The sequence below is a fragment of the Conger conger genome, chromosome 14 (genome assembly GCF_963514075.1).
Source record: "Conger conger chromosome 14, fConCon1.1, whole genome shotgun sequence".
NCBI lineage: Eukaryota > Metazoa > Chordata > Actinopteri > Anguilliformes > Congridae > Conger > Conger conger.
Genome location: NC_083773.1, coordinates 25,994,605 through 26,012,792, shown reverse-complemented (window position 1 = coordinate 26,012,792; position 18,188 = coordinate 25,994,605). Strand labels below are relative to the sequence as shown.

The 18,188-nt window shown below is 38.4% G+C and overlaps 2 protein-coding genes across 6 annotated transcripts; one reads left to right on the top strand and one right to left on the bottom strand.

The window, feature by feature from the left end:
• Positions 1-756: 756 nt before the first annotated feature.
• LOC133110349 (calcium-responsive transactivator-like) lies at positions 757-12,827 on the bottom strand. Of its 5 annotated transcripts, none has more exons than XM_061220372.1 (11): positions 12,704-12,827; positions 11,422-11,498; positions 11,117-11,201; positions 9,615-9,759; positions 8,574-8,774; positions 6,880-7,044; positions 4,893-4,961; positions 4,173-4,268; positions 3,684-3,806; positions 3,223-3,350; positions 757-2,647 (listed from the first exon to the last, which is right to left on the bottom strand). In XM_061220372.1, exons 1-11 carry the CDS (start codon positions 12,770-12,772, stop codon positions 2,621-2,623), a joined length of 1,185 nt encoding a protein of 394 aa, XP_061076356.1. In that variant the 5' UTR covers positions 12,773-12,827; the 3' UTR covers positions 757-2,620. The 5 variants fall into 5 exon arrangements, with proteins under 5 accessions (XP_061076356.1, XP_061076358.1, XP_061076359.1 ...); XM_061220374.1 differs by having other exon boundaries at positions 4,173-4,265; XM_061220375.1 differs by lacking the exon at positions 4,893-4,961.
• A 407-nt stretch (positions 12,828-13,234) lies between these two features.
• LOC133109858 (proteasome subunit alpha type-7-like) lies at positions 13,235-16,947 on the top strand. The gene is made up of 7 exons (XM_061219560.1): positions 13,235-13,487; positions 14,012-14,138; positions 14,247-14,371; positions 14,455-14,577; positions 14,957-15,076; positions 15,778-15,840; positions 16,780-16,947. Exons 1-7 carry the CDS (start codon positions 13,392-13,394, stop codon positions 16,864-16,866), a joined length of 741 nt encoding a protein of 246 aa, XP_061075544.1. The 5' UTR covers positions 13,235-13,391; the 3' UTR covers positions 16,867-16,947.
• The last annotated feature ends 1,241 nt before the right edge of the window (positions 16,948-18,188 follow it).

The following is an 18,188-nucleotide window of genomic DNA, read 5'->3' as shown; positions in this document are numbered from 1 at the left end:
CTGCAAATAATTCTGGAGCTGTTAATTTGTTGACCCGAGTAGACGTAATATTACGATATGAAAAAGTATCTGTTTATGCTTTCAAGTTTCAACACATGCCTTTTACATATTCATGGGTGCAGAAACTGACACAAACTTGACAGAATGTTCTAGGAACATATCCAAGGGTTCAAAGAAGTGGGCAAGGCACTGCCCCAGGTCACACGTTAAATTACAATTTGTTATATATCACATTTGAGCTGTGTGCTTTTGAGCGTGGGAAAAACATTATAAAAGTAAAATTATTATTGTGTATTATAGTATTACTTTTATATATTATATTATAGACAGTATGGCAAACATACATTCCTCCAAGTTAAGGTACTGCAATGTACTTTTTCAAAATAGAATAACTTCAGGTAATGTCATCTTTGAATATTTCCTGTGATGCTGTGGATTATTACTTTAATTCTCACATAGAATACAATCAATTCAAAGAAACAAAGTTATGGTCCAGACCTGTTTTTTAAGAGATGAGTCACATGCAGTATACTGTGTGACAAATACTTTATTCGGAAGTGCAGCATTTGGTTTTGGAATGCAATTAATTAATATACATTAATTAATAATAATAAATTCAAGGAATTATCTCATTAATTCAAGAAATTTGAGGTATGCCCATTTCCACTAGATAGGTCTTTATCTTCATATTTCAACTATAGTTTTGAGTATTTTCAATTCTCTAGTAAATTTTCTTACTATTATTGCTGTCAAGAATTGTAAGTATCGGCAGAAGAACCATTGGCCAAAAATCATCTTGACCTGTTTAACACTTCTCTTGTAAGGTACAGTTCCATCATACATATATTAGATCTAATCTAATATAATCTATATACTATACTTTAAAATGTGCAGATTGTCCTGTATTGGCTCATTCTGGCACTTGTGTGTGGAAAGAGGATTTCAGCAGGCATCTACAGACAGGCAAGATGCTGTATATAATACAATAGAGAATGCTAGACCTTCATTACTTTACTTTCATAGTAAACATTAACATTAAGTGGGCAATATACAATATGCATCATGCAGTCAATCAAGTCCAATAAATTTCCCATGTTTAACATTTGTATTTAAGTAATGAATAATTCTTATTTTACATGAGTATTTAACATGAATAATGTTTTTCTACAATATGAACAACTTTAAAGGCCGAGCCAAAGTTATTCATATACACAGTGTGCTGTACAGAAGTGTATGATTGTCACATAAAAGTGTAACATTAACAGCTGTCTGACAGCCAGTCCCTACATTTGCTTTGTCTCCTTATGCAACATCCACATGATGATAAACATTGCCCTTTTTGTGCAATTATTATGTATGCATAGCCTTAGCATAGCTTTGTGTAATGTTACTAATTAATTAACTTAATGCCCCCTTGTTATTTTCACAAAATCTGCTTCAAGAGATATTAGGGAGATATTAATTTAGTGAATCATTATTTCATTTATCATCACTGTATTATTCAATTGTAAATACCAGCATTTGGCAACATTGATTTTCAAACATATACGGTATATTTGTTAAAGAAATGAAAGACAATAGACACAAAACTGTACAGTGTCAGAAAAATATACAGTAAGGCAAATGTTGTGGGTGAAGTTCCATCAAATATCACCATATTACATAGAAACCCCCTTCAAATATTACCTGCCCTTGCACACACACAATAAAATGGCCCCCTCATGCCCCCAGAATAAGGCCTTATATAGGTTCTACGTATAAAAACTTTGTTGTTTTTAATTAATCAGGACCACATATAAACTTCCCTTTAATTACCAGCCATCACCAACATTAACATTTTGCAATCTCTGGGATGAGCTGTTGGGGACACTAGCACTAAATACACAAAATTTGCTTGATTCGTGGATTCCTCCAACAGCATACCCTTTTCACTTGCCATTCAAAAAAACATACTGAACACCCATCTGTGTGACATATATTATTATATTCAAAGACACAGTAATTGGTTAGAATGGAACTGGTTTGAAACTGGTTATACTGCGTTTGCTGTTGCAGCCCCTCAGGGACACCTTGGCAGTGTAAATCTGTTTCAGTGCATTGGAATGGCAGATCCTTCAGCTGTAAGGCTACAGGCTGTTTCACCTTTCAGCACAGTCCTTATATATATATATTTATTTATTTATTTATTTGTTTGCTGTCAAGAGAATAAGATAATCCCGTAGTAGTGTGGCATAAATCACAAAACCACAAAACCACTCCCTACCTAAAACAGGTATGTACTTATGACAGTGCAATAATATTTGCTAGCAATAAAGAGTTCCAAAAAAGGGGGATGAGATTTTAGTTCATTACAATACAAACTATAAAACAGTCTTAAAATGTTATTTACAAAAAGAAGCTACAAATAAATAAATAAAATAATTCTGAATGTACTGTACAGCCTTCTCATCTGGACCAGTTGTTATACAACTTATTTCCACAAATGTACAAACACAGTCTTATTACAGAAAACCTCTCTCCACCCACAGCCTCAATTACATCTTCAATTACATCTTTTTTTTATTATATAAATTACAAGTAAAAGTGCTTGTGGCAGAACCACTGTAGAGCTGAAGGTGTCCTACGGCTGGTAGTTTCCATACTGACCCTGTTGAGAACAGTTGAGAATGTTATCAGATTGTTTTATCAGATAAGTACCTGTGTACTGTATATAAAATGAATACATTTTAAGATCTGTAACATCTGAGTAGGATCAAAACATGCACCACAATAATAATACCATTGATTTGTATTCGATAGATCTCAGAATAATTCCAGGTTTCTCTTGAGGGTGACAGGAAATAACAGTTACAGTGATGACAGGAAAACAGGTAATGAGCAAGTAGCAACAGGACAACCTGTAATATGTCACTACATCCAAACAACTACCCAAAGGAGATTCCAGCCCATATAGTCATCATACAAGCTGTCAGCCAGCAGTCATTGTAAAAAGATTAGTGATGTGCTTCAGAATTAATTTGGGACATTCTATGCCAACTCCAGGAGCTTGGATTCATATCTCATGTCAGAAAACGTGCATCTCATTCGTTTTGGAGAGTTTTTTCACCAGGGACCAATTTAGGGCGGTCATATCTCTAAAACTAAAAAAAAGAGAGAAATCCAAGAGGTGCTCCAGGAGTTGGCATGGAATGGCCCGTTGTCATGTTGTGAGGGGGGGAGTACCTGCTCGTATGTGTACGGCCGCTGAGCCTGGGCGCTGGCCCCAGGCTGCCCAGCGCGGTACGCACTGTACTGCTGACCCTGGCCCTGCTGGTAGCTGGAGTACTGGGAGGAAGACCCCTGCCCTGGTCCTGGAGGTACAATACAATCACCAATAATGTCTCTGCCCTTACGTTCTCATTTTACGATGGCTATGTACATATTGTTCTTGTTTTATCTTTTCTCATTTTATTAGGAGACACTGAGGGTCCTGAAAGGTGTGTCAAATATCTATAAAAATGTATCATAATTTATAATAATTCATAGCTGTGTTGTGTAAATGTCCTTAGCATAGCTGTGCTGTGTGTATCCTTAGCATAGCTGTGTTTTGTAAATGTCCTTAGCATAGCTGTGCTGTGTGTATCCTTAGCATAGCTGTGTTGTGTATATGTCCTGTATATGTACTGCTGTGTGCATGCCCTTACCATAGGCCTGTTGCTGCCCAGTGTAGCTCTGCTGTGTGGGGTATTGCTGCTGGCTGAAGGGCTGCTGTTGGCTGGAGCCCTGCTGGTAGGAGGCTTGCTGTTGGCTGTACTGTGCATTATTTCCTGAGAAGACATGACAAAGAAAAACAGTTAAAATCTAGGACCTGGAGCCAACACATATTTCCCAAGTCTACATAATACACAATCTGTAATTACTTTGTAATAGCGTGAACTTGACATATTGTTTGCTGTTGTAAAAACTATTGGCTGGCTTACATTAGTTTTCTTGATATTTGAGACTCTACTATTGATTCCGTTCCCAACACACTGCCTCATCTGAACCTTCAATGCCAGTAAAAAATATGACCTCATTGCTCCATATTGCCCCCTTGTGGATAATTCAGTATAATGCTTGAGGATTTCTGAAGTCAGGTTGTAGTGCTGTTTATCCCACAGTACACCGGACTCTCTCCATAAAGCAGTCTGTACCTCCTTCATAGTAGTGCTGTGAGGACTCATCAAATGTCCTCTCATAGCTGGACTCTGTGTAGGAGGGCTGTGGGTATGGGTATTCTCCATGACCTGCTGAGACCAAGAGAGCCTGTCGCTTAGAGGCAAATACACACACACACACACACACACACACACACACACACACGGACAGTAGAGTCACATGCAACACTCACATGTACCGGTACATGTACAGACATACATGCATATAATAACAAATACTGTATGTACATACAGTCAATATACAGTATGTACATCCACACACATACAAACTAAGAACCATATCTCATCTCTTTATGTTATGTACTACAACTGCACAAAAATTTCTGAGATTTCTGCACACCAGTACAGTTAAAGGGGCTTGTTGAGTTTTGAATCAATCTCAGTGATTCAAACAGACAGATTTCCGTACTGTAAGTGCTGGACTGAACACAAACAGCTACAGGTAGGCCACAGTACCATCAGGATAGGGTGGCCTGTAGCGTAGTGGTTAAGGTAAATGACTGGGACCTGCAAGGTCGGTGGTTCGATCCCCGGTGTTGCCACAATAAAATCCGCACAGGGCCCTTAACCCTGCATTGCTCCATGGGACGATTGTCTCCTACTTAATCTAATCAACTGTACATTGCTCTGGATAAGAGCGTCTGCCAAATGGCATTAATGTAATGTAATGGATAATACTGCTAGATAACTGCTCACCAGAGTTTTGAGCATGTCCAAACTGCTCGCCGTAGAACTCGTCCGTTCCAGTATACTGCGGTGCAGACCCTGAAAGACAGGCCACACCAGAGTCGGTTAATCACCTGACCTGAAGTCCCAATGCCGGGACTACTGTGTGCAGGGTGTGTGTGAGTTCATGTGCACTCCCAAAATGGGAATCAGAAGTCTGTACAGGCTGCAGAGATGTTTTCAAAATGAATCCATTTTTTAAGTTAATAATAATGTAAATATTTCTCTACAGCCATGCTTAGCTATCCATTTATTTTGATACCGCTGCTAATTAATTTTGAAATGTTCTGTAATAGTATAGTTCATGGGATAAAGCCTGCTTGCTGAGGATGACATAAAAGTAATTACTTCCATGGTTGGCTAACACTTCCATAAGTGCCCTTATTCCCTGTAAATCAAATTATCAGAAGTTGGATAATTGAATGAGGAATCAATTATGAATCGCTCATAATAAAATCTCTATTAAAATATATTTCACTAAATGTGCCTCTGAAATTTATAGCATGGTGTGCAGAAACTCCTGAGATCGTCCTGTACCTATCACTAGGATTACCAGGATTCTTTATTCAGAATTTTCTTTCTTTTTTAATTTGGCATCTCCAATCCCACTCAAGTTTGTAGTGTCCAATTTGCCAACAACGTACAAGCATGCTCACATGCGCCCCCTGCTCCCAGCTGAACAGCATGACACCCAACCATGTGTTTCTCCACTGAGACACGGCGTCAGCCAGCTGCTTCTTCTCACCCAATTATACGCAAGCAGAGAGCAATACACAGGCGCACGGACAGCCAATTGGAGTCGCTGGAGCTATTAACACCGATATCCCCACCGATCCTTTGGGCTGCCAGCCACAGTCATGCTGGGTCCGATTGGACCTGAGGCCGTGAAGTGCACTCATCCGCCACAAGCGACGCGCTTACTCAGTGAGCTGCCCAGTTGCCCCAGGATTTTCTCACATTTTAACCAGGCTCATTTGAAACCTCTGCATTTCTGTTTTTCTGCCTTTCATCACAAATCACTGTTCACATGAAAGAACAGACAATAATCAATTGTATCCAAACACTTAAAAACAGAGGAAAGCTTGTACCGACTTGTGCAAGGTAACACTATTATCAACTGTACAAACAGGTGACTTTACACTGACCGTGACAAAGGTATGATGCTTCACCTAACTACACATACAGTAGGTGACTCTATGCTCACCTGTTCTGATAAGTGAAACTACACATGCTAGTGTTTAGGTGAAGTCACAAGATGAATATGGCTAACCAGACAAGATATTCCTCAACATAGGTCTTGCCACCTTGCCTTGCCTGTCCCTAGGAAGACCTACTTGTTATATTTATTTTCTTTTATACATTTTTTTATACCTGAGATTTGGCCTCCCAACCTGCAAAATTTGGCTGTCCATTCCAGACAATTCACTACCCAACACCATGTTTTTACAACACACAGATCCAGATCACAATCTCAATTTCAACTGTGCACCAACACTACTGAATGGCAGAGAATGTGATCTGTTTTAGATTTACACAGTAAGCACTGGTTAAAGCAGAGTTGCCAGATGCCTGCTTTTCAAACAGAATGTTTTCTAAGTATTTGTACAAGGTGTTCAATGTGAGTAATTTACTGACAGAAATGTAATGTTAGATTGCAAAGAATTCACATCTCAGTCACCTCCCAGTGCATGGGTGTTCCAATAGCTACCTTCCCCCCCGTCCGCAAAAGGTTCTGATAGCGATAGCAACCAAACCCCCCTGCGGGTCTGCCATCAGTCCTGACAGTCCCCACCTCCTTAGCTTCCAGCTGTGCATGTTGGTTGTCCAGTTTTGGCTAATTCTAAATCTGGCTTCACTTCCACTTCCTTTTCCCACTCCCGAATGGGCAGCTGCCTTACTGTCCTGCGTTCTGACAGGATCACACTCTGATATCCCTGAAGAAGAACCCATCTCTCACCTTGCTGTGAGGGACGGTAGGATCCCACGGCTCTCTGTGTCATCATGCTGTTGCCTTGGTTGCCCTGTCCCATCAGGCCAATGGTCTGGGGCCCCTGGTAGTGCTGGCTCCCAGCTTGTGCCGAGGGGTAATGGGACACCCCACCTGGCTGGTGTATCATATTGACTACAGCATTGTGGGAAATTAATGACAAAAACATGAACTTCATGCCAATAAGTTTTGCATTCAAGCTAATTCTCGAGGTTACAGCAATATAGTTGTATCTATTAATAGTTATATCCATCTCCTTTCTGTAAGGCATTAAGAAGTATAGTATAGACACTGAAGTGTTGTCAACAGAGGAGACAGGTGTGATAGATGAATGGATTATTTAGATAAATTACATGCATATTAAGCATGCAAAATGAATGAAAAGGCTGACTTGGCAAGATTTCAGCCGCCTCTATTTAAAGCTGACAAGCCACTTCAAGTGACATATCATCAAACGTAATCTACTTAATTTATATAGTGCAATTTGTTTGTAATTAACGCTAACATTAAAAGCTACCGTAGAACCAGAGTTTGGCAAGTACTGTAGTTGCATGCGGTTTTGAAATGATTTATAATTTTACTATGCAATAGTGCATTGGCATTCCTTAGGATTCAAGGTTTATATTGCATACTGTAGATGTAATCTTAGCTCCCGATTTCTTGCAAAAACAATATCTAGCCTCATTTGATTTTTTTAAATGACTAAAGTAAATGCTTAACAGTTACCTTTCATTTAAAAATAAAAAAATATGAGTATATTAATAAACCAATACTGCAACGTGATCCAAATTTAAACACTGTGCAACTTTGATTACAAATAAAGTTATCATTATTATTCTTGAGTCACAGATGCAGATTAAGCCTAGCCCTAGACTAAATTTAATTGGAGATTATCCATACAAAGCTGCATTTAGTCCAGGATTAATCTTAATCAGTGTCCATGTAACGGGCCCATATTTTGTTATTGACTATAATCTTATATTACAGCGCATGGTAATGCTTACATTATGTCACATGAGTCACACAGAGTTCTTAAAAAATAGAATGGTTATTTATTTTATCTTATTTATTGATATATCAATTACCTACCACACCAGACCTTAGGTTTTGGCCAGCCTTTCTCCAGCCATCTTGAGAGAGGCTTTGCCAAAATGTTGGCTCAGGCCTGGTAGTTCAATGATATATGAATAAATAAATGAAATAATCACTATCTTCTTCTGTGCCCCTGACAATACTGCTTCTTCAGTTGTCACACACTTGTATACAAAATGTATACATATACAAAATATGTCTTCTACACTTCTAGTTTCTATACTTTCAATTAGCATAGGAATAGTGATGAATTTCTATAGCCATACTGTTGTTTAGGCTGCACCATTCTGGAGACTTGAGACTTGACTCGGATTCTAGCTCAGAGACTTGAGACTTGACTTGGACTTGCATTTTATGACTTCTGAACATCTCTGATATATATATTTTTTTATCCTTCATTGTCTCCTTGAGATAAAAATCTCGTACAAGAAAAACCTGTTCCAAGTCATGCACATATGGTGCCATGCTGTCAAAAGCAGATTAACTGTCTGATTACAGGCAGGTGTCTTACCGCTAACCCTGTTCCCTGGTGAAGTACAGTTGCAACCACAATGTGTACTCTGCGCTCTCACCTTGATTAGGTTGAATTCCCATGTTGCCGCGGGAGACATAGCTGCCTGTGTTCTGGCCCTGGCTTTGAACCTGCACACCCTGTGAGGGGGCGACTGAGTGGCTGTACCCCACTGCTGATCCGTGGCTGCTGGCTGGCATGCTCACAGACGTGGGGGGCAGAGGGGTTTGTCCTGGCGACTGCATGGTTGAGTGGGTGGGGCCTGATAAACAAACAAACACACACACCCACACACTCACACACACACACATACAAATGCACATACCCACACACTCACACACAAGCACACACACACACACACACACACGCATATGCACACACTCATAAACAAACACACACACACATGCATACGCACACACTCACACAAACACACACACGCACATACATACACACACGCACACACATATACACACAATAGATTTTTTTAATGGCAAATAAACAATGAAGTTATCAAGTTACACAAGAGTGTTGAAACACAGGCAATCTAGTGACCTAAAACCTTGTGACCCCTTATTGCCATTAGGCTGTTGTCACTATAAAACACACAACTAACAAGAAAGCAGACATTCCTTGGCATCTACTATTGTCGGGATTGTTATATTACTGTATTTGTCGTATCTAAAGTGTATTATATTAGTGTATTAGGTGTTTTAGCAGCGTATCTAAATGGGGAATTGTGAACAGAAATGTGTCTGTGAAAAACATGTCTCAGATGGTACACTTAAGTATTCTTGTGCATTGTATTTTTTTGTGGGCAAGAAATACAGTGAAAAAAAATACAAAAGACAACCATTTAATTATGTCGGAAATGTAATCATTGCCTCTATGTACAACATGCAAGAATATAAAAGTTGGATGACATAGCACAAGAAGAAGGCCAGCCAGCCAGAAGTGTTAGGCATAGAGACATGGACATGGAGGGGGGGTTATGCTAGCAAAGGGCAGGGAGATGGTCAGGTTGGTAGAAACTAACCGTCCGAGGATCATGACAGATGGACAGGCATGGACAGGACAGAGACAGAGACAGAAAAACAAGCCCAACCGTTGCTCATCTGCGCTTGCATGAGAGAGGCAGGAGGCAGGCTGGTTGCCATGGCATCGTTCAGGTTGCCCTGGGTGTGCAGGGATTGGCCACTCCCGCTCTGACCCATCCCACCAGGGCCCATGTTCATGCTTTGGGAGGGAGGCTGTCAAAGAGGAGAACAGGGGAAGACTTTAAAAACGTACATGTTAATACACCGAACATAAGCAAAGAAATTATAACATAAAGCAGAATTTAAAACAGAATATTTTACAAAATAATAAGCCAGTAAATTAATACATTAACCGTCAAGCAAACAAAATATTTTGCACACACTAATGACCAACTGGTCAGATATGAACCCAATTTCAAACTAATGAAAAAAGTTTTTAAAGTTTGTTTGATTAAAATGTGATTAAAAATGTTAAAGACATAAATAAAGTATATATCTATATTATTATATTATTATTGGCTTAAAATAGGGGAGTAACACATGTAACTAATGTAACTAGTGTATGGTCAATATATAATGTTATTGGTGTAATATTGTGATAAATTGAATATACCCTTGTTTTCAATGTCATATGACACTCTCTTCTTTTTAATACTATTTGTGAACTCAATCAGGGGAGACAGTTATACTATTCACAAGCTCTGTATTTGCTGCTGTGAAACTGTTCTACAGCCACTGAGTCACAGACGTCCCCCACTTCATTTCACAGCCCACTGTTAGATTTACACTTTTTCCCACACTCTACTCTGCCATTAGCAGATCACCTGCTAAGTGCATGTCAATCACCTGCATGACATTACAAAAAATAAACAATTATCAGCACATCAAAGAATATGTCCTGAATCCTGGAATCACCGCCATTTCTAATGTTGAACCACTGGGTGTATCTTGATATAATGCCCCCACAGAAACTGGATTCATATAAAGCTTCCTTTATCAAGTCACATGCAGTAGGTTGGTTTTGAACATGTCATCACCTAATCATCACATCGCTCCAAATTAAGGCAGAAACAATTGTATATGTATATTACATTACATTATTGCCATTTGGCAGATGCTCTTATCCAGTGCGACGTACAACAAAGTGTATACCCATAACCAGCGATAAGTTCGCTGAAAGACCCCTGTATATGTCTGGGGTTGCTTGAGGGTAATGCTTAAATAAAGTTGAACCATGTATGTATGTGTATGTATTTACACAGCTATTAAATATTTTGATTTTGGGATCCCGGAATGGTTAAATAGTCTAAAGAGAAGTTAGTTAATCTGTAGGCTAAAATCCAGCCAATACATACTTCTCAGAAGGGATTTGATGATTTGCAGGATATGAAGGTACTGCATGAGACAACCGATGCGGGAGTACATCAAAATGTATAATAGTTTAATCGAGTAACGTACGTTAACTGAAACTATTACATTAAAGTGAGACTCAAGAACGGCCGACAGAGGACGCCCTAGTCCGTTCTGAACCACAAATACACGTGCACTGCGGGGAAAACGACTGACTTACAGCGGGTAACAATGACTGCATGTTCTGATTAGAATCCGCTATTGTAGCCAGATAAACCAGGTTTCTGTGGAGCATTTGCTGATACCTGAAAAATAAAATGAAGCGCAGTGGCAACCAGTTCAAATCAGTGCATATGGGCTACCACAAAGTTTTCTGAAAAATATCAAATGTAAAATATCAAGATTGGTAATATTTCAATGCTTGTCAATGCAATGATATTCGCAAAGTCCAACACTACTATCCTACAACAGAACAGTGGGCTTTACAGCCAAATATTTAATTTTCTAGCTGACCACTATACTTACTGCGTGCATTCTGACGTCTTCCCCTTACTCTGATAGTCCATTATACATTGTATAAGGTGATGGTTTTCATCCAGCATCTTTTGAGAGAAGATTAAATATAAGTGAGTCTGACGATTGAAACAGAATTTAATTTCCATTCGGCTACAGGTCCTGGCGAATAGGCGACTAATTATAATAATCACTTGATTGATGAACATATTACAATGATTACAAAAGTTTGGAAAAGTACATAAAAGAAATAGGTACACCCAATTCCATATCTACCCTTACAAAACTATCTGGGTCATTTGATTTACGGAGACTCCATAGGTTGATAGCAGGAGGCTGTTTTGAGCGTTGCCCATATGAAACAGCGCCGCTGATTAGGTTACCTATGTCATCAAGCCACCTTTTTTTCGCCATAATCACTTAGCCGCACTTAACCACAAAAACAGCGAAGGGAAAAGAGGGGTAGGGTACCATACATAACCAATAGTGTATGGACTAAATTCTGGATTCAGTCAAACCATCATTAAAAAGAGAAAAGTCAACATATCTTGTTTTTCATCCAGGAAAAAAAGGAACAATGGTCTTTATTCTCGCATAAACAGCCCGTTCCCAAAACCTACTGTGCGTTCACTATTGTCAAGCAGCAAAGATGCTCAACATTACCCATATCAAACCAGCACACTTTGCACACACCGTTGCAGCTGCAATCCCATTGTTGTCATGAAACAACGTGGTGTCTTATTGGGAACAATTTACAATTTAGTAATCTAGCGTTTTTATAAATGTACACTTATAAAAATGAATTTCACATATCAAGCAAATTCCAAGATTAATTCTGCAATGGGTGTAGCGTATCACTGGGCTATATGACCGGTTACAGTGGCTTCTTCGTGACAGGGATTTCCGTAGAAACTCAGTCAGATTTTCTTTCCACAGTTGTAATCAATCTATTAATACATAGGCCTATTCTAAATGCAACTTGCTGTAAATAAAGAACACTGAGGTACTGTATAGAGCAATACTCCCTCGTCTAGAATTGAAGAAAAATGGGTTAAAAATCAGGGTTAAAAATGCCATTGTTTAGAGATGTGCAATTGTAATATTAAAATAACTGTTTCAACAGACGCATTGAGTTATGTCAGTTTATTTACCAATTTATAATTCATTGTAGCTTACATCACCTCGCCGTGTAGGTTACTAATTGATCATCTACTCGGCAGTTATACACCATTGGCACATTACTACACACTAACTGGACCAAGAACCTCAACATTATCATGATAAATCGAATTACCTTCTGTATCGTTTGTTGAGTCACCTCTCCTTTACTTCGAGGGCGAGCCGAAGTAAACGCAACAGACATCAGTATGCTTTTTTTTAAAAATATATATATAGAATATAATTATTGTATTCCAATATTTTATACCTCCGATTAGCTACATATACAAGATTCCAGGTCTTTGAAAAGGGGGGAGTTAGGTATAATTTGGGCTAATCCAAAAAATATTAAATTCATGTGAAAACATGTAACTGTTCAGGTGAAAATCAAGTAAAACTATTTGCGGCTCGTAATATTAAACAAATTGCGACTCACCGGTCATGCATTTAGTGACGGTTAAATGGTGTTGTTACGTGAAGGTACAATATCATACCTCTGTCAGTTCATGGTACAACCCCACTACACAAGAGACTGATCATTGAACTCGAACGTCCGGACCCCGTGCATTCACAACAAGTGATACGTCCATTCTCCTACGTAAGTGGTGCAATATTATGTCACGCACGCAAAACATCATGCGTACAGTAAATGTGCTGTCAATGAAACAAATGAAAAAGTGTGTTCTCCCGGAAGAGGCGCTGCGGCATGATTTTGCTGTTTTGCGCTTCACGTTACTTTCGATTTCGGTATTTCTTGATTTTCAAAGGAGTTTCCTCTCTTAGCAAAGTTGGCCAACTTTAAATACGTGGATTCTTAAACGACCATGAGTTACGACCGCGCTATCACTGTCTTTTCGCCGGACGGTCACTTGTTCCAGGTGGAATATGCCCAGGAAGCTGTCAAAAAGGGTTCAACATCTGTGAGTAGTGACTTGGCTAACGTTAACTGCCAGTTTCGAGGGACGTGCGAGTCATGCTAGTTATCTTGCTACTTTATGTCTAGCTTTATGTCCAACGTGTTTGATGGCAATCTGTTAGCATGCTATCACAGATTTATCGGTTAGAGTGTTAGATAGTTAATGTGATTTAAGTTACATACATTGCAGTAAAAAAATCATTAATTCATCCACATGGTAGACCGTGTGGCGTTGGCTTGCTAACTAGCTACATCCTACTAAATAGTAGCTAGCTAGCTAGCTAGTGTTAGCTATGGTTACTGTATAAGTTTAGCTGCCGGTAACACAGCATCCTAACTTGATATCACATGTTCCATCTACACTACAACTTACAAGTGAATCACATAATGTTATAACGTTACTAACTGCAAAACATGTAACGTTAAGTTGAGACTAAGGTTGATAGACGATCAAATCTCAGTTCCTGCTTCGCTAGTCAGCTTTCATCATGTACAATTAACCAAGCTGTTTGAATGCTGTGCTGAAAGGTTGGAGCAAGAGGCAAAAATATCGTTGTGCTGGGTGTAGAGAAGAAATCTGTGGCCAAACTCCAAGATGACAGGACCGTTCGCAAGATCTGCGCGCTTGATGATCATGTGTTCATGGCCTTTGCAGGTGAGCAATGTGCTGGTGATCGGTTCTTATTCGTTTGTGAAACTTTAGCTGTGCCTGAACAATCAGTTCATGAACAAGGTAACACATTTCAAACCCCTTTCTCCCCAGGTCTGACAGCAGATGCCCGAATTGTAATTAACAGAGCAAGAGTGGAGTGTCAGAGTCATAGATTGACTGTAGAAGATCCTGTCACCGTTGAATACGTCACCCGCTACATTTCCAGCATGAAACAGGTGATAATTGTTATTTATATTATGAATGAGAAACAAAACATGTTCAGTTTTTTTTTCTAAATGTATTGTTTTTCTCTACCTAGCGGTACACTCAGAGCAATGGCCGCAGACCATTTGGAATTTCTTCTCTCATTGTGGGCTTTGACTTTGACGGATCACCAAGGCTTTACCAGACGGACCCCTCAGGAACATATCATGCTTGGAAGGTAGGCCTAAGAATTTAAGTTTTTTTTTTTTAAACAAAACAAACAAACAAACAAACAAACAAACAAAAAAACTACTGGGTTGTTTGCAAGCCAAATAAGGTTTCAGGTGTGACTGTAGTGGTGTAATGTATACATTCCAATAGAATGTCCAATACACTAATTATATCAGTGTAATTGGATGGGCAAAGTTAAAGGATGTATTTTATGATGTAATTATGTAGATTAAACTAATTATTATCAGTCTTGGAACTGAATACTACAGTGACAGCCATAGAAATGAAACAAAATGAAATGCAAAAACTTGGTCAAACTCCAGTGAAGGGATCCAAGGAAGGGGACATTACACCAGATAGTTACTGTAGGTGTTTTTGTTTGCCAGGCAAATGCCATTGGGAGATCAGCTAAAACTGTGCGGGAGTTCCTGGAGAAGAACTACAAAGAAGAGGAAATGGAGTCAGACACAGCCACCATAAAGCTGGTCATCAAAGCTCTGCTTGAGGTTGTTAAAACTATTATTGTGATGTATGAATGGTAAATTACCTCTTTGCACATGAGGAGAATGTGATTTGTATTGGCTAAATGTTTCTCATTAATTTATGTTAAATAATGTAATGCCATGGGGGGCATTACACAAAAATTTGGGAACCATTTAGAACAGTGGTTAAAAAAATAATTGTGGAATCATTTGGTTAATTCTTAATGATGTGTAGTGTTTTTTTTAGAATTAAATATTTCCCATTAAGAACAAAATCGCAACAATTATTACATTTGGCTATACATTGTATGTATTATTCAGTACATTTACTTTTATTTTATTTAATTCAGTATACATTTCTATATTTCGTTAATTTCAAGTAACATTTTCTTAAAATTTAATTCGGTATAAATTACTATATTTTGTCCATTTTAAGTAATAGTTTCTTATGTCACAAATAAGCCATGATTATGTCATGATTAGTGCTCACAGTGGGCCAGAACAAAAATCCCATATGCCATACTGGGATTTTTGCTCATGGGTACTGGCACTTTTTCTAGCTCTACACAGTGTTTTTGCACCTGTGATATTCTCTTTCTCTCATTTCCACAACAGTAAATATATTGTAGTCCACAAGGATTCATTCAAGTGGGTCCACCCATTGACAAGTCATACAAACATCTTTCATTACCCTGACCAAATCAATGCTCATCACTTATTTCCAGGTGGTTCAGTCTGGAAGCAAGAACATTGAGCTGGCCATTATGAAACGCAATGAGCCTTTGAAGGTATGTATGAATGTATGAATTCCCACCCTGCTTTACCATCTAAAGGTTTGGACACACCATGCCCTTTTTTATTACCGTTTTATTTCCACTGCTTGTAATCGAACAATTCATATGTGGTCAAAGTGGAGATTCTCAGCTTTTATTAAACAATGTTTTTTTACGTGGTTTAATAAATGTTTCAATGTTTCAGACAAATTAACATGTCAACCGCCCAGTTCCCATAGAGATGCATTCAAATGCAAAAAGATTTTTGTACAACTTCAAAATATAATATCCAGACTGTTGATAGGTCGCAGACATCAGGAAGTTATGGCATGCAGGCAATATCCAACCATACACAAAGCATGACTATTTTATTCAACATTATGTTAATTTGTCTCAAACATTGAAATGCGGGGCTATGTATAAAAAGTACTGTAATTACTACATGGTGATACAAATATATACAAAAGTACTTTGTATAAAATGCACTTTGACCACGTATGAACTGTTTGATTACAAATAAATAAAACCTTAACAGGAAAAAGCAGAAAAAGGCAAGGTATGTCCAAATGATTGACTGGTACTGTACATGCATACATACACACACAATTAAACTTTGGCACAATTCGGAAGAGTCAATGTAGACATTTTATTTATGCACAAATAACTCCAACCACTCATTTGATCAAAATAAAATATCATATCAATTCTAAATTGAAATAGGGCTAGAACATCAAAACATCAAGATTGTGTGCACACTGGGTCCAGGGACCAGGAAGAATGAATTATATATTTTCTTATACAGTTCCTTATTGTAAACTTCTACAGATTGGTTGTTAACAGGATGAAACATCAAAATCATTACTTATGATATAAGGATACCAGTTCTGCTTCAGCATTTTTGGCCAGTGATTTCCCATGTATCATAACTGCCATCCGCTTATATTCCATACTCAGATTTTGGATCAAGAAGAAATTGAAAACTATGTCTCAGACATTGAGAAGGAAAAGGAAGAAGCTGAAAAGCAGAAGAAGAAAACCTAGAACCGCTTTTTGGTGCTGTGACCAGATTTCTTTCCAAATTAATGTGCCTCTAATTTCCAATAAATGGTTTGTTTACAAGTACATCTTGCTGCCACCGATTGTGGTGTTTTTATGTCATTAAAAGCATTCCTCCTGCTGTGTGGCTCACCCTACGCACTACTACTGTTGAGTCACAGTGCTAGTGCCTGGATGTGCCTCGTGGTCCAGGCTTAAATCCTGATTGTGCCAATGCTGACCATGGCCATTAGCTCCACAGAGAAACACCAAATTGTCAGCAGGTTTAACCTAGAGTTTAGGAGGGCTATGATCTGCATTTCATTGCTCTCTAGCAACTCAGTTGATTGGGAGTTTCATGTGCAAGCTGCACATGAAATGGCTTCCTCTGAATTGTGGCTGTGCAAACTGGCTTTGTGGACTGCAGTGGAAGCAGGTAAAAATTGGATTGGAGGAGAGTGCACTTTCACCCCAGCTATTGCAGGATGAACACTGCTGTATAAGTTTGGGCATTACTAACCAGGGGACAAATGCTTAAAAAAACAATTTTTCTTAAACTTTTGATCAGCAAAATCAAATTAAATTCAATAAAGCACTAACATAAGTGGCCACTCGAAGTCATCTATTTCTTGACAGGGCAACAGTATGCATTGAGTCTTAACAACTTGCATTCTCCACAAATTAATTCATTAAAGCTGATGGTATACACTTTAACCTGATATTTGTTGTTTTAATTTCCAAATCCAATGTGCCATCACTGTCCTAATAGGCTACTTACAGACTGCACAATATGGAGTTTTTAAAGAATGTATGAAAAGTAGCCGTAGTGTAAATATAAATCTACTTCGAGCCTCTATATTCCCAACTCATTGTTTTACAGGAGATAAAAGCCAGCCTTGATTTTTGATAGTCACATCATTACTTTGTTAATGGTGAGCCAGACGTATAAGTTAAATCTATGAATCAAAAACCTAAAGGATTAGGCTAACGTTACCAATAGCCAGGGGTTTTGTAGCCTACAGCCTGGCCAAATCATAAGAATTTTTAAGTTGATAGCCTACAGAACACATTGCTTTTTATTCCATCAAGTACATGTACAGTATGTGTTAAATTCTTTCATGTTTTCAGTGTGGACAAGGTGAAGTAGAATAGAAAATCCATTTTTCGAAACCAGATCATTGCAGTAGCATAATGACACTGTAATGGGTTCAATATCAAGTTATGTTTCTTTCATTTTTTAAATTATATTTTATTAAGTTTTGAGTTTATTTCTGGGGTAGGGTAACAGTGTCTACAGTCAAGTTTCGATTGCCATGGATAAATGACAC